The sequence below is a fragment of the Lampris incognitus genome, chromosome 16 (genome assembly GCF_029633865.1).
Source record: "Lampris incognitus isolate fLamInc1 chromosome 16, fLamInc1.hap2, whole genome shotgun sequence".
In the NCBI taxonomy this organism is placed as follows: Eukaryota; Metazoa; Chordata; class Actinopteri; order Lampriformes; family Lampridae; genus Lampris; species Lampris incognitus.
In genome coordinates, this window is record NC_079226.1 from 23,086,134 (window position 1) to 23,102,832 (window position 16,699).

General features: G+C 44.2%; 1 protein-coding gene across 4 annotated transcripts in view; it reads right to left on the bottom strand.

Annotated features, from left to right (window-relative positions):
• Positions 1–261: 261 nt before the first annotated feature.
• Positions 262–16,699, bottom strand: part of rnf144aa (ring finger protein 144aa) — a 53,838-nt gene continuing 37,400 nt past the window's right edge. For all 4 annotated transcript variants that reach the window (XM_056295807.1, XM_056295806.1, XM_056295808.1 and 1 more), the window contains 5 exons: positions 14,896–14,956; positions 11,535–11,751; positions 4,149–4,296; positions 3,441–3,530; positions 262–1,815 (listed from right to left, as the gene is read on the bottom strand). In XM_056295807.1, coding sequence (XP_056151782.1) covers positions 1,684–1,815; positions 3,441–3,530; positions 4,149–4,296; positions 11,535–11,751; positions 14,896–14,956 — 648 coding nt within the window. In that variant the 3' untranslated portion in view covers positions 262–1,683. The remainder of the gene's footprint in view (positions 1,816–3,440; positions 3,531–4,148; positions 4,297–11,534; positions 11,752–14,895; positions 14,957–16,699) is intronic.

Sequence of the window (16,699 nt, forward strand, 5' to 3'; positions counted from 1 at the left end):
TTTATTTTTGATCCCCCCCTTTTTTTCTCCCTAATTATACCCGGCCAATTACCCAACTCCTCCTAGCCGTCCCGGTCGCTGCTCCACCCCCTCTACTGATCTGGGGAGGGTTGTAGACCTCCACGTCGCCTCTGAAACATGTGGAGTCACCAGCCCCTTCGTTTTACCTGACAGTGAGGAGTTTCGCCAGGGGGACGTAGCATGTGGGAGGATCATGTTATTCCCCCCAGTTCCCCCTCCCCCCCTGAACAGGCGCCCCGATCGACCAGAGGAGGCGCTAGTGCAGCAACCAGGACACATACCCACATCCGGCTGGCTTCCCACCCGCAGACACGGCCAATTGTGTCTGTAGGGATGCCCAACCAAGCTGGAGGAAACCCGGGGATTCGAACCGGTGATCCCCGTGTTGGTAGGCAACGGAACAGACTGCTACGCTACCTGGATGCCCCCACCACTCAATTTTAGATAAGGAAAAAAAAAGTCCTTAATTTTTTGTAGTCTAACTCATCCAAATCAATATATGTGAACATACGCCATATGCGCTAAGCCATAAATCAGAGAATTCAGACTCTGACTTGACATCTCAGTATAAATCGGTGATGATGCTGGCCCACAGAGGATGAATTGAGAGCGGTGGTATAAGTGAATGGGATAAGACCCTGCAGGGATTTAGCAAGGATAAGAGTACATTCTCTAGTTAAATGCTGTAAATAGTGCAATAGAAGCTCTTGTCTCAAGCCTTCTCACGGATCTCAAGTCAGAGCTTCAGTTTTCTATATTTTTGCCTGTGCTCGCAAAACATAGAAGCACCGAGTAGACTTTCCCGGACCGAGAATAACTAGGGGTTTTCGTAAATTTGAGTGGTAATCCCGTTTTAACATCCGTATGAAACAAATGACTTGGGGAAACACTCAAAGGTATGGTACATGGATTACGACTCAGGACACAGTTCTGTTAAAAGCGGAAGTTTATAAAACATTGACATCATCAAAAGGACGTGCTGTACAGAGAGCTGAGCGTGACGACAGCCTCCCATCTCCATCCACGGTCCTGAACATGACAGACACCATGTTGTGTGTGCAAACAGAGTGAAAACCAGACGCGTGTGGTTTAACTATACTGATTACTGACTGATCCTCTAGAGCTACTCAGAGCGTGGCAGCGGTGGGAGAAAGCTATATATACACACACATAGATATATATTTTTTTTTTGCATACGACAAACCAACAAAACAGAGCGATAAAGTAAAAGTTCTCCTTAGAGTGGTTGCTGTGTGAACGCCCATACAAGAAAATAGTGACTTGCATTCTGTAACATTTCTTTCTTCTGCTTATAATGACAACAATCCACCGTATGTACCACGCCAATGTAACACACTGGCTAAGGCCCTTCTTGAAATCGCCTTGACTTTCTACACGTAGCCAAAACCACTACCTTCTCACACACAGCGGACACTGTGGTCCTTCCATGAGTCTGACCCTGGGTGTCACCCCCCTCCCCCCCCAAGCCTCTCCCATGCAGAGCGATGGATCCCAAAGCGGCCAGGGCAGGCGCAGAACTAGCCCTGAAAAATGAAGCACTCGAAGCTGGTGGGAGGAAAAGAATGTAAAGGGGTGAAAAGGAAAAAACATGGCCTATCCCTGGGGCAGCTGTCCGCTTCGTCCCAAGACCGGTGGTGGTGTTTAGGTGGGCAGCGGGTCGTCGTCGCCTTTGCTGCACTTGCACTTGCAGCAGAGGACAATGGGAGTGGCCAAAAGGAGGAAGGGGGAGGCAACCAGCAGGAGCAGGCCAAACCCAGCGAAGATCCCTACAACCTGTACACAGGGAGCGACAAGAATGAATCAGAAGGACATTCTACAAATTTGGGGGCACTCGACTGATAACTTTTCCCTGTGAGCACAACAAAAGACTGGGTCAGATTTTCTTTTTTTTTTAGTTTCTAATGCAAGGACTCATCACCATGACACATGACTGAATCCAACGCTGGTTGTTGTGGGGAGTGAACATGAAATACCCTTCAGTTTTCTTCTGCAGCTAAACATGCCTATTTAAAATAAACGTGCTCTGCTTTGCTTAAAATTAAGTACGGAAATACAATGGAAAGGGATGCATTTCTCTCAGCTACATTTATGAACGGCATTGGGCAAGTACGCCAATGCACCACAAGGGGGCACCAGACATCATCACAACTTCAGTGCAACAAATTGGAATTAAAAACATGCAGTCACATGCAACAGTGACTTATCATAGTGTAATGCTTTTAACCGCAGGCACATGAGACATATTTGGGATCACCTAGGGGCATCTCTCTGAAGGACAGGAACATGTTATCTAAGAGTACAACTACATTACTAACTGTCCTTTTTACATCTGGTGGATGGGCAGAGGACAGCGTAATGGTTCAAGCACAATATCCCTTTTGCTCAGAATAAACGACTCTGACAAAGCCAGCATGTCAAGAGAACAGTAGCTTTAGAAACATGACTAGCCATCTTCTCTGGTGACATAGTCATCTAAAATCATCAGATGAAGATAGAGAGAGGACAATGAGGGATGGCAAAGCTGAGGCTTTTTATATATAAATATATATAAAAGCCATATTGGCCCAGGCATGTAAGAGGCAGGTTTTGGTGATATGGGTGGAACAAACCTTTTAGAGGAGTGAGTGAGAATCAGTATGTGAGAGAGAAAAACAGAGAGAGAAAGTGGTATAGACGGCTCCCGAAAGATGAGCAGTGCCCATGTTCATATGACTCAGCCTACCCCATTGGGCAACAGATGCCATGGTGTATGCTAATGTTCACAACACACAAATCTTGGATGATGGAATTTTCTAGTCTATGAATAGTTATACTAAGCTTAGAGGAGCTACTGTGGCCAATGCTGCAACTGAACAACTACAGAGCTGGTTACTACAGCATTATCCTCTGTCACACACAGCTAAAGGCATTATCTGTCTAATGGAGCATACTTACTTTAGCATGGAAACTGAACAGGGGTTGAACAATTACATGATTTTTGAAGCAAACAGGCTCAATAAATAAAGTATCTCTCTCTCTCTCGCTCTCTCTCTCTCTCTCAAAAAGGCATATTTTTAACACACTGCAGGGCTCTGACCATCACTGATTGCACATGGATTGAGCCTTCCTTTTGCCTTTGTTAAGACTGTACCATCCTGTCATTGCATCTGTGTGCATGTGAGAGATGGCGAGAGAGAGAGAGAGAGAGAGAGAGAGAGAGAGAAAGCGAGCTGGCTAGAAACATAGAGAGAGAGAGAGAGAGAGAGAGAGAGAGAGAGAGTGAGAGAGAGAGTGGGCACAAGGGAGAAAAGAGAACAAGCGCACGTGCATGGACACATGTCACGGTGCAGATAAAGGGGGAGCCCTAGCGAGTGATTGAGAGGACATGGAAAGGAGGAAGGAGAAAGGTGGGCTCTCACCTGCGTTCTGTGCCAGATAACAGATGCTCTGGAGTGGCCCAGTTTGTTTCGACAGGGCCCTTTGTCATAGTGGATCAGGAGAAAGTCGTCCTGGCACACATACACATACAAAGTCACACACACACACACACACACACACACACACACACACACACACACACACACACACACACACACACACACACACACACACACAATACAGATAGTGCAGACAATACAGAGACAGACAGAGAGAATGACCATTAGTTGTCTGAGAGACACAAGCATCTGTTCTGAGAAAATTGCTTTTAAATGACCTGTGTGGCCCAATCGTCTGTGCCCATACAATTAGGATTACATGAGGCACCACAGCTCATTTAAGTAAGCCTTATCTAAGCCCAGATAAAACTGTCATTTCATTTGTCTTGTGATGGATTTCAGGGGAAAGAAACATTTTAGAAATGCATGTGATGCCCTCCTTATCAAGTCCAAGGTTAATCTACTATTTTCTGATAATGAAAGTCATTGCTGCCAAACAGAGATCAAATTGCATCCCACAAATATTATCAGACAGCATGCAAATATGGAAATACAACACACACACAACACACATATAGTTATGACAAAACCCTTTAAATATGTGCAATCTGTGTGTGACAACCTTATTGCAATCTCAGTAACTAAAGGAACAGGGAATTTAAAAGGGCATCAATCACGTGTACAACTCACATCCAGAGACTCCAGACAATACCAGCAGAAGGCATGTTTGCAGTTCTTGCACATCATCTGGGCACATCCTTCGTCCCTCTCAATGTAAACTTTACATTTAGGACAGCGCTTGATTGGTGCATCATCTTCGTCGCTCTTATGGGAAGAGCTGGGGAGAGAGAGAAGAGACCATTACCTTACTGTTTTGTTATGTTTGTACTGTAATACTACTTTTTTTTAAAGTCCCCCCCCCCTTTTTCTCCCCAATTGTACCCGGTCAATTACCCCACTTTTCCGAGCCATCCCGGTTGCTGCTCCACCCCCTCTGCCAATCCAGGGAGGGCTGTAGACTACCACATGCCCCCTCCGATACATGTGGAGTCGCCAGCTGCTTATTTTCGCCTGAAAGTGAGGAGTTTTGCCAGGGGGATGTAGCGTGTGGGAGGATCATGCTACTACCCCCCGCCCCGAACAAGCGCCCTGACCGACCAGAGGAGGTGCTAGTGCAGCAACCAGGACACATACCCACATGCGGCTTCCCACCTGCAGACACAGCCGATTGTGTCTGTAGGGACACAAGCCGTGCTGGTAGGCAACGGAATAGATCACCATGCCACCTGGCTGCCCCTACAAGAGAAACTTCATAAACTCTTTTTTACATTATTTTCACCAGAAGTGTTGGGAAGGAGACAGCAATAATCTAGTAATTAATATATACAAATGTCTGTCTTTGTTTGCATTAACCGGTGACTTTGTATGATAGTCTTATAAAAACTGCCCGTCATTAACTTGCATTGAACCCCCTCCTAACTCAACCATGAGGTCTGTTTGTCTTTGAATTTCTTTATTTCTCCACGCTCCCACACTTATTTTCCTGTCCTGCTGGTGTCATTTAGTCTGAGTCCATTTCTGCTGACACCTCAAGGCTGGGAGTGAGCAGATAGCTGTCCTCCTAGACGCTGTCCAGAGAGAGAAAATAAGCCCATTCATTTCCAGGCCAGCTCTCCCTGTATTGATTGATCCAGGCCTGAGTGAACTAAGGCACATTCTGCAACTCCCCCTTTTCATTTGACACCTGGAAGCCATCTCAAAACTAGAAAATAACTCTTCTCCGAGTTCCCTTGAGAGAAGATGGTGTACATAGGTTACATTTAAAGCGATTCCAGTCTCTTTTTCCATCACCGTCATCCCGGTCACTTTTGGAAAACTAGAAGACAGCCATCGATGAACAATAGAAAATACTGTGACTAGTAGGTGATGTCATCTTCATTTGCTCAACTCCACTGGGCACCTACGGTGGTCATTCAGAGAAGCCAGAGAGATGCTAGTAAATATGAAGCAAACTCAGGGAACTGAAACCTTATCAGTGAGAGGCAGATGTTATCATTTGAACCGGCACCTTTCATAGAGGAATACATACGTCTGAAAAACTGAGAAGAGAGGAAAATGAATCAGAATCCAGATCACTGACCGCTTGCTCTGCGGTGCACAGGTGTAGCTCAAACACCGAGGGTTAGCTCTTAACATTTAACATCCTTTTAATCTGCTTTCCCTTAGCTCTGACCTCTGAGCTACGTCTTAACCCTAGGCAGGAAGAGGATAGCTCTTGTGAGCAAATGAGGTTTCCAGGGTAAGAAGATACTGCAAAGCAACTAGTCAGCAGTGTATGTCTGAGAGCAGCCCTCTCATGTTTCGCTCCCTCCACCCTCACAAAGGCTTAGACTCTTAGCTGAACTGCTGCATCCTTAAAAAATATTAATAAGCCCCTCTCAGATTGCCTCATTGCAGTTTAGATTCAGCAGATAGTTTTATGTCTGTCTATTACTTTGTGCCGTGGCCCTGGCTGATCCCCAGCTAAATCCTGGCTAACCTGAGCTGCTCCTCAAGAGCCACAGGCAACGAAACTGCCAACAAGGCCAAATGTCAATTCATATTCAAGACGCATGACATGATTCTTAGTGTTTGTTTCCTGTATGGAGACTGAACGGAGTTCCTGGAACTGTGTGTGTGTGTGTGTGTGTGCGCGCGGTTGCGTGAGATAATTACTGACTCCAATTTCAAAATTTATTTGCAGAGCAAAAACCTTAGAATAATCTGCTAATTGTTATGATTATTCTTGGTAGTAATCATTTAAGAATTTTGTCTGGGTCCTGGTACTGCAACACCTTGTGAAACTTGATATTAACTTATATAATTTAATTTGATATTAAATATAATAATTAAATATAATTAATATTAAATTATATTAAAGTTGCATAATTTGTATATTAACTTGTATATGTATAAAAACACAGATACTCTTTGTTGACGTGACAAAAGCTTCTGAAACCACTGATCTTAATAAACTCATCAGTATTTGGATTAGATCTGGTTTCATGCATACCAATCTTAGTGTGGTTGTTGCAGCTGATGGTGTTAAATCAAGCTTGCTGGAGATCAGAAATGGTGTTCCACATGGGTCCATCACTGGCCTCCTCCTACTTACACTACATACAAATTGTAATATTTTTCATCACAGTATTGTAATGTCCATATTTACACTGATGATAGAATTTTGTATGCCTGTGGCTGAAGACCAGACCAACCTCTTGCTCAACTACGGTCAGCCTTTGATAAGTGTTTGACTGTGAGGACATTCTGCTTTTGCATGCTGCCCACTCAACAATGAAGATGTTGGAGTCAGTTTATCACAGCGCCCTGCATTTTATCACTGGGGATAAATTCCACACTCATCATTGTTATTTGTATAATAAAAGTTGGATGATCTAGTCAAGCATAGTTGATATAAAACCAATATACAGTGGATATAAAAAGTCTACACACCCCTGTTAAAATGGCAGGTTTTTGTGACGTTAAAAAGAAACAAAGATAAATCATGTTGGAACTTTTTCCCCTTTAATGTGAAACTGCAATCTATAAAATTTAAGCAAAAAACAAGTTGAAACCTTATAGGGAAAAAAACAAAATAACAAAACCTACAATAACCTGGTTGCACAAGTGTGCACACCCCTAAACTAACACTTTGTGGACGCACCTTTTGATTTCATTATTTTGGGTTGGAGTCTATCAGCTTGGCACATCTTGACTTGGCAATATTTTCCCACTCTTCCTTGCAAAAACATTGTGGAGCTGTCAGATCGTGAGGGCATCTCCTGTGCACAGCCCTCTTAAGGTCACCCCACAGATCTTCTATTGGATTCAGGTCTGGACTCTGGCTGGGCCATTCCAGAACGCTGATCTTCTTTTGGTGAAGCCGATCGATCCTTTGTTGATTTGGATATATGCTTTGGGTCATTGTTGTGCCGAAAGGTAAAATTTCTCTTCATTTTCAGCTTTCTAGCAGACACCTGAAGGTTTTGGGCCAAAATCAACTGGTATTTGGAGCTATTCATGATTCCCTCAAAGCCCCAGTTCCAGCTGAAGAAAACCAGCCCCAAAGCATGATGCTGCCACCACCATGCTTCACCGTGGGTATGGTGTTCTTTTGGTGATGTGATGTGTTGTTTTTGCCCCAAACATATTTTGGAGTTATGGCCAAAAAGTTCAACCTTGGTCTCATCAGACCATAACACATTTTTTCCACATGGTTTTGGGAGACTGGCTGTATTTTTTTTTTTTTTTGCAAAATTCATCCAGGCTCAGATGTTTTGTGTGTGTGTGTGTGTGTGTGTGTGTGTGTGTGTGTGTGTGTGTGTGTGTGTGTGTGTGTGTGTGTGTGTGTGTGAAAAGGCTTCCATCTTGCCACCCTATCCTGTAGGCCAGACATACGAAGAATACAGGAGATTGTTGTCACATGCAGGGAGCAACCAGTAGTTGACAGAAATTCCTGCAGCTCCTTTAATGTTGCCGAAGGCCTCTTAGCAGCCTCCCTGACCTCCTAAACCTCATCAAGTTTGGAGGGACATCCTGTTCTTGGTAACATTGCTGTTGTAACATATTTTCTCCACTTGTTGATGGTTGTCTTCACTGTGTCCCATGATATATCTAATGCCTTGGAAATTCTTTTGCGCCTCTCTCCTGACCGATACCTTTACAACAACACTGAGATCCCGTTCATGCTTTGTAAGCTCTTTGTGGACCGTGGCTTTTGCAGTTGGATGAAACCAAGAAGATGTCAGGAAAATCTTACAGGAACAACTGAACTTCATTTTGGGTTAATCACAGTCACTTTAACTGATGGCAGGTGTATACTGACTACTACTTAACATGAATTTGAATGTGATTGGTTAATTCTGAACACAGCCACACCCCCATTTATAAAAGGGTGTGGACACTTATGTAACCAGGCTATTGTAAATTTTGTATTTCACCCCCCCCCCCAAAATAAAAATGTTTCTGATTGTTTTTCACTTTATTTTTATAGGTTGCAATTTCACATTAAGGGTGGGAAAAGTTCTGACATGATTTATCTTGGGTTCATTTTTTTACATCACACTAAACCAGCTATTTTAACAGGGCTGTGTAGACTTTTTATAACCACGGTAGGTCCTAATTCATAGGAAATAGTCATGTGAGCTGACAGTTGGTCAGAGACTGTTACTCCAATTCTAAGAACAATGTATTTTTGAGGACCTGAAAAGCGTTACACATCTGTGGATGTCTCAAAGGTGGGGTCACCATCCGCGCTGGTACATATAAACAACGCCGGCGGGTGTATTACATGCTTTGGCATGATACTGGGTTGCAAGTATAAAGCTGCTCAAAGTAAGATTTTGGACTCAAGTGCATCAAAATTTCGAGAATAAAGTCAATTTAGTCTTACGTTTAGGGGTAAGAATAAGTGCGGTGTATCAAAACAATGGTCCCAGCTCATAATTGAGATAATGGAGCTTTTCCCCCTTTTTTTCCCCCCAGCTATATCTGGCCAACTACCCCACTCTTCTGAGCCGTCTTGGTTGCTGCTCCACCCCCTCTGCCGATCCGGGGAGGGCTGCAGACTACCACAGCTCCCTCCGTGATCCTCCCTAGTGCATGGGAGGATCACGCTATTCCCCCCAGTTCCCCCTCCCCCCTGAACAGGACCCCCGCGTGGGAGGATCATGCTATCCACCCACCCCAAACAGGCACCCTGACTGACCAGAGGAGGCGCTAGTGCAGCGACCAGGACACATACCCACATCCAGCTTCCCTCCCGCAGACTTAACCAATCGTGTCTGTAGGGACGCCCGCCCAAGCCGGAGGTAACAAAGGGATTCGAACAAGCAATCCCCGTGTTGGTAGATAACGGAATAGACCGCTGCGCTACCCGGACACCCATAAGGGAGTTCTGTCTTAACTCAGGTAGGAGTTGCCACCAGATTGGTGTGTTAGGTACTCAGAGGCAGACCTGTAAAGTGTGCATGGCCACATTGATAAAAAGAAACAGGTTCGATTGTCAAGAAGCTGTTTCTGAATGCAAAAAAAATGAAGGAACGCTGAATTTGGCTAGTATGTAAAGATGAGAAGTGCTCTTGGGAGGGAGGGGTGAAAAACACTCAGCTCAAAACACAAAAAAATACTCCAGGGTGACTCTCTGTTTCCATATGAATATAAAACCCTGCACTGAAAGACCTACATTACGATAAAAATACACACCAATGTGTATTGGCACTACACCTTTTTAACTCCATTGTGTAGCCCTTTCCATAAAGGATTTGTATATTCATATGGAAATAGAGAGTGGCCTTGGAGTATTTTTTGGGATTTTAAGCACAGTTTCTACTTTGGACCAATCGGGCTTACGTTTTGTTAAATCCGTTCTTAGTTTAAGATATTAAGCCTTTGGATTTGTATACAGCTGTCAATCAGTTTGAGTGTGGGGTGTGTCAGAGAGTGTGGAACTCTTAATGAGACCTTTTAGAAAAGCCTTTTAGAAATGATCAGCTGCTCTACTGTAATTTTATTATTTATTTATTCATAATGTTTATTGAATTATTTTTTCAGGTGTTGCAAAGCAAACAATTTTGAATACAGCATAAGTAGGTTATTCTGCAAAAATGTGGCAAATAGTAATCTATGCAATAAACCATGATGGGGTGTGCGGTTATAACCTACATAAACAAATGTAATATGTGAATAAAGCTAAATACAAATTACGTGTAATGCAGCCATGACGCAAAGCTATTAGAAGCCCTCTTATACTACCTGCTGATTCAGTGCCCGAGGGAGGGCATTTTGGGTTGCCATCATTGTGGGTGTCTTTATGCATGCTCAATAATCCAGGTAAGAAAGTCACAGAAAGTTGAATCAGTTCATCTGGACACAACGTTTATTGAGAGAGAAACTCTTCATCACTCATCTAAGTGACCTCTTCAGTCTAAACTGACTGCAGGTATCCCCACCCTTGTAAACAAATACCATGGGGGGGGGCAGTGGCAAGCCTCGCCGAAATGAGTTGGAATGTCTTCACCTGGATTACTGAGCATGCATACAGACATTCTGACTCATTTCGGAGAGGATTGCCTTAAAACTTGTATGGCAGTTGAGACTGAGGAGGTCACTTAGATGAGTGATGAAACGTTTCCCTCTCAATAAACGTGTCCAGATGAACTGATTCAACTTTCTGTGAAGATCATTGTAGTTCTTCTTTTTTTCTTTTTTAATAGCACTTGGATATGCTGTCAGCTAAACTCAGAATAGCCATGAATCATACTTAATTAGCATCTTTATACATAGTGCTTAGGTCCTACTCTTCGATAAGAAATTCTTAACCCATACGACAAAGTTAAAGACAGTTCTTAAGAGTATTTCTTTTTTTGTCCCCCTCTTTTCTCCCCAATTGTATCCGGCCAATTACCCCACTCTTCTGAGCCATCCCGGTCACTGCTCCACCCCCTCTGCCGATCCGGGGATGGCTGCAGACTACCACATGCCTCCTCCGATACATGTGGAGTCACCAGCCGTTTCTTTTCACCTGACAGTGAGGAGTTTCGCCAGGGGGACGTAGGAGGGAGGATGGGGAGCGTGGGAGGATCACGCTACTCCCCCCAGTTCCCCCCCACCCCCGAACAGACGCCCCGACCGGCCAGAGGAGGTGCTAGTGCAGCAACCAGGACACATACCCACATCCAGCTTCCCACCCACAGACACAGCCAATTGTGTCTGTAGGAACGCCCGACCAAGCTGGAGGTAACACGGGGATTCGAACCAGTGATCCCCGTGTTTGTAGGCAATGGAATAGAACACTATGCTACCTGGACGCGCCAAGAGTATTTCTTAGAAGATTTATGTATACCAGCCCAGGTCAGCCCAAATAAAGAGTTGGAAGAGCAGATACATGCATGTATGACTGTGTGTTTGTGCATTTATGACTTGAGATAGTAAGGTCACACAGAATGATACACTCCCTAAATTAGATAAATAGGACAGAAAAAAGAGACAAATATATGAGATGAGCGGGTGGGTTCAGAAAGAGAACAGCAATGCTACCTGTTCTCTCCTGGTAGAAAGGAGGTGATGGGCAGGTTGCTCTCCTGGCAGGCCTGCCCGGGGTGCCAGTTGGACTTGCAAGCTGAGCAGAACTCCAGGGCACAGACGGCACATTGGACCAGCTGAGGCAGCGCTGGCGTTTCCACCTCCTTTAGCTGGCACACGGCCTGGCATGTTGAGGATGGGCACCATGTCCGGCATGGGTCCAGCAGCACCTCTGTGGTGGCACAAAATGAGGGCCAATGTCAAAAGCAGTGGCTCTCTTAAGAGCATCCAAATGAGGAATCTACCATACAAAACAACTGGTGGTAGGCTGCAGGGCTGAATGATATTGCGAAAAAGCAAAAAAAAAAAAAAAACATTGTGATTTTGTTTATTGCAGTATGTATTGCTATATTAAAGAATAAAAAGGAATTAGATTGTTTCAGCAGATATGTGCAGCTTTTACTTTCAAAGCTCAATCTGTAAACAATGTATTACTCTAGCAGTGACTGGGATGATTTTATAGGGGGGAAATAAGGCAGCTGTCCAAAATGTCAAATCAAACACAATCATATTATTTGTCTGATGCATTAGAATATTTTTCTTCAACAGCAGTCAAAAAAAACCTGACCTTGCTAGATTTTGCTCTCTATCAGGCAATATGAATTTTAGCCTAACACAACAAGTTTGTCTTACATTGCATCCTTTGAAAGGTGACAACTGCACACGTGTGAATTGCGATATTGATTCTGAAATGAAATATTGTTCGGCCCTGGTGGGTTGGTCTGAAGGTGTGAATGGATGAAGATATACGATTTCCTTTTTTTGCTGATCTTTTAACACTGCTGGACATGGAAGTAGCCTTGCATATTACCAGCAGGGGGTCTTGAACATTTTTCCATCCCATTCCATTATCCAAGCCGCTTATCCAAATTAGGGTCGCGGGATGCTGGACCCTATCCCAGCAGTCACAGCGCAGCAGGTGGGGAGACACCCTGGACAGGCTGCCAGTCCATCACAGGGCGCGCGCACACAAACACACACACACACACACACACACACACACACACCTAGGGACAATTTAGCATGGCCAATTCACCTGACCTACATGTCTTTGGACTGTGGGAGGAAACCGGAGTACCCGGAGGAAACCCACACAGACACGGAGAGAACATGCAAACTCCACACAGAGGATGACCCGGGACGACTCACAAGGTTGGACTTCCCCAGGGCTCGAACCCAGGACCTTCTTGCTTTGAGGCGACTGCCTCACATTTTTTCATGAAAATGTTTTGCTGATATAATTCCACAACTTCGTGACTCTTTCTTGGCATATAACACAGTTTCCATGGATGAATATTTGTAACTGTCTTTAATCAAAAGTCTTTTAGTTTTTGCTGATGCTGAAAAGCTGCATTTAATTTCCCAGGATTTATTTCAGCTCAAAACGAACCATAGGAACACTCAAGTATCTTCACCACTACTTGTTTTTTGTTTGCAAGATTTGAGAATGGTATAATAACCCCCCCAAAATACACATACAGCCACGCACACTCACACACACACACACAAGAAATCCCCACCCCACCCCCACCCCCATCTCTTTATGCCAAACGCCCTGAGCACACATTCCACATGCAGTCTTGGCTCAGCTCTAGGAAATACAGGAAGGTTGCAGCCACTGTTGTGCCAGGCTGTAGTGAAATAATGGTGGGATGGCTGACTGCCCTTATCCAGTCAGCATCAGCAGCGTTCTCTAAGGACTGTAACTCATTTATAGGATATGTTAAAGTTACAGACCCTCCTCAGATGATGTGTTTTTTCGACATGCACGCATGCACATTTTATGTGTACTGGGTGTGTTTGTACATTTCAGTGCACATGAAGCAAGTGTTACTCATATGTGTGTGTGTGTGTGTGTGTGTGTGTGTGTGTGTGGATAACATGTGATAAAAGAGTGGCAGTGAGACTAGCTGCCTGCTTTGTGGGAACCCATGTCGCCGCCGCTGTGCCGCTGATTCGCATGTCTACACTGACAGCGTAACATACACCATGAAGGCCCGGCTGATATCCAAGGCTTTTATCACAGGGTTGACGTTTATTCAGCAAAGCAGTGCAAACCACCCAGATACGCAGAACCTGAATACACTGTGGCACACTGAGGCAGAGATAAAAAGGCTTTAACTAAGCCATCTTGCCATGCTAAAAAGACCTCCCTCTACTGGAGTCAGCCAGACAATTCAAAAGGCTCGAGCTGAACCAATCCAATTAGAATCCCTTTAAACTGAGTCTGGGAGGCTTTCCCCTTCATGTATATTTGATGGGGGCCAGTGTTAAAGTTTGATAAGGTTGACAGGGTTGAGTCAGGATACTACTTTGCAAGTCAGCCAGGTAACTTGGCCTAAATACCTGTTAGCGGCACGCTCTATTCCCTGTGTGCCCGATTATTTGCAGTGCAAACACAGTTGTATTGATTCCTTTACTCTCAGCAGCTGCTGAGGGATTATAATCCCTGACATTTTGACGAGGGACACTGTTGATCCTGATTATAATTTCAAGTCATACTGACAAAGGTACAAATAAGATTCCCCCACACACACACTTTTTCTCCCCAATTGTTCCCGGCCAATCACCGCACTCTCTGAGCTGTCCTGGTCACTGCTCCACCCCCTCTGCTGATCCGGGGAGGGCTGCAGACTACCACATGCCTCCTCTGATACATGTGGAGTCGCCAGCCACGTCCTTTCACCTGAAAGTGAGGAGTTTCACCAGGGGGACGTACTGCGTGGGAGGATCACGCTATTCCCCCCAGTTCCCCCTCCCCCCCGAACAGGCGCCCCGACTGACCAGAGGAGGCGTTGGTACAGCGACCAGGACACATACCCACATCCGGCTTCCCACCCGCAGTTACGGCCAATTGTGTCTGTAGGGATGCCTGACCAAGCCAGGGGTAACACGGGAATTCGAACAGGAGATCCCTGTGTTGGTAGGCAACGGAAAAGACCGCCACGCTAAACAGACGGAGATTTTTTTTAAAAAATATTGCTGTGCTTTGTTCTTTGTATCTCATGTGAGCAACCCACTAAGACAAACTCCCTGTAGGTGCAAATGTATTTGTCTAATAAAGGTCTGATTTACTCTGATGCAGAACAGTTTGTTAGAGAAGCACAGGAAACACTCTGGATCTTGCTGGGAGTGATTTCAGAGGGAGTGAGCAGCAGAACGCCAACATGTGCCATGCAGGATTGCTATAAGCATTTTCCTGGTCACACTTAAGTAGGGTTTTGTGTGTTTGTGGTCAGGTCATTAGCCACACATCAGCCACTGAGCAGCACAAGATTGGTGGTGATGTGCTGCTGCCGTTTACTTGCTTGCTCACCTCTTTCAAATTGAAGCTTCTTGTATCTCTGCATCATATCTGTGGCCACCATACACTCAATCTGTAAAAGGAAAAGAGAGTTCGACCAGTCACCGGGCATGTTTAGCGATAGAGCTAAGAGGCAAGCAACAATTAATTCCACAGTAATAACATTTTGTCTTCAAAACAATGTCAAATTCAAATTTCAACACAGCTAGAACTCAACCCCAGGCTAACAATGAACCCATTAACCCATTTTTAGACAGAGAAGGAAACTCTTTCAGAGAATGCATGCAAGGTACGTACACAGACCTCTTCAAGGTAAGTGGGGCAGCTGTGGTCTAATGGTTAGAGAAGTGGACTTGTGACCAGAAGGTCACCAGTTCAACCCCGTACCAGCAGTAAAATGCGGGTGGAGGGAGTGAATGAACGGCGCTCTCCCCTCCCTCAATACCCATGGCTGATGTGCCCTTGAGCAAGGCACCTAACCCCCAACCAACCAACTGTTCCAGTGGAGCTGCTCAGTGGCCACCAGTTAAGACTGTGGTTGTACTGGGCAGCTCCCAGGTGTGAATGTGTGGAAGTCAATTTTCAAGTCAATTTTATTTGTACAGCCCAATATCACAAGTTACAAATTTGCCTGAAGGGGCTTTACAGCAACACAACATCCTGTCCTTAGACCCTCACATCGGATAAGGAACAACTCCCTAAAAAAAACCAACCTTTAACAGGGAGGAAAAAAGAGGAAGAAACCTCAGGGAAAGTAACAGAGGAGGGATCTCTCTCCCAAGATGGACAATGTGCAATGGATGTTGTGTTTACACAATTTACAGAATACAACATTGAAAGAGGATAGCAGAATTATAATGAAATTATAAGACATATGAAAAATATGATGAGGAGGATGCCAAGCAGTGTCCAGATGCAGTGCAACAGTGTGAATGTGCAGGGCATTGCTGAAAAAGAGCATACGTGCTCAGTGTACTATCCCTGGTAAATAAAGGTTTTAAAAAAAAAATTTAAAAGAGCATTTTTACGTTGCCAGTTGAACGAGTATTTAGAGCTTTGTAAAGGAGCAGTCAGTTACAAGTCAAAGGCAGTGCTGTCAGAGTGGGCTAGGACAAGCAATATATTCCCTGAATGGCATGACTAGCCACGTTCCATTAAGAGCCAGTGATGCTGATTGATTGGAAGCATAAGGCTGTCGTTCTGAACCATGCTGTGCCTCTAGCCTGCCGAGGCAAAGTGAAAGAGTCAGTTCATCAACCAAAATGCCTCGAGGATGTGATGTGGGTTGCCTTCGGATTGACCTTCATTGGGAAGGCAGCAGAGCTATCTTAACAGTATAAACTGCTGGGGTAGCACAGCAGGGCAGGCATAGAGTTTTACACAAAGAGTTTTATACTAAGAGGATACTAACAGGTTGCTTTTATCATCTCAGGTTGTTGTTATGAAGAACGGATATATATATATATATATATATATATATATATATATATATATATATATATATATATATATATATATATATATATATATATATATATATATATACACTACCGTTCAAAAGTTTGGGATCACCCAAACAATTTTGTGTTTTCCATGAAAAGTCACACTTATTCACCACCATATGTTGTGAAATGAATAGAAAATAGAGTCAAGACATTGACAAGGTTAGAAATAATGATTTGTATTTGAAATAAGATTTTTTTTACATCAAACTTTGCTTTCGTCAAAGAATCCTCCATTTGCAGCAATTACAGCATTGCAGACCTTTGGCATTCTAGCTGTTAATTTGTTGAGGTAATCTGGAGAAATTGCACCC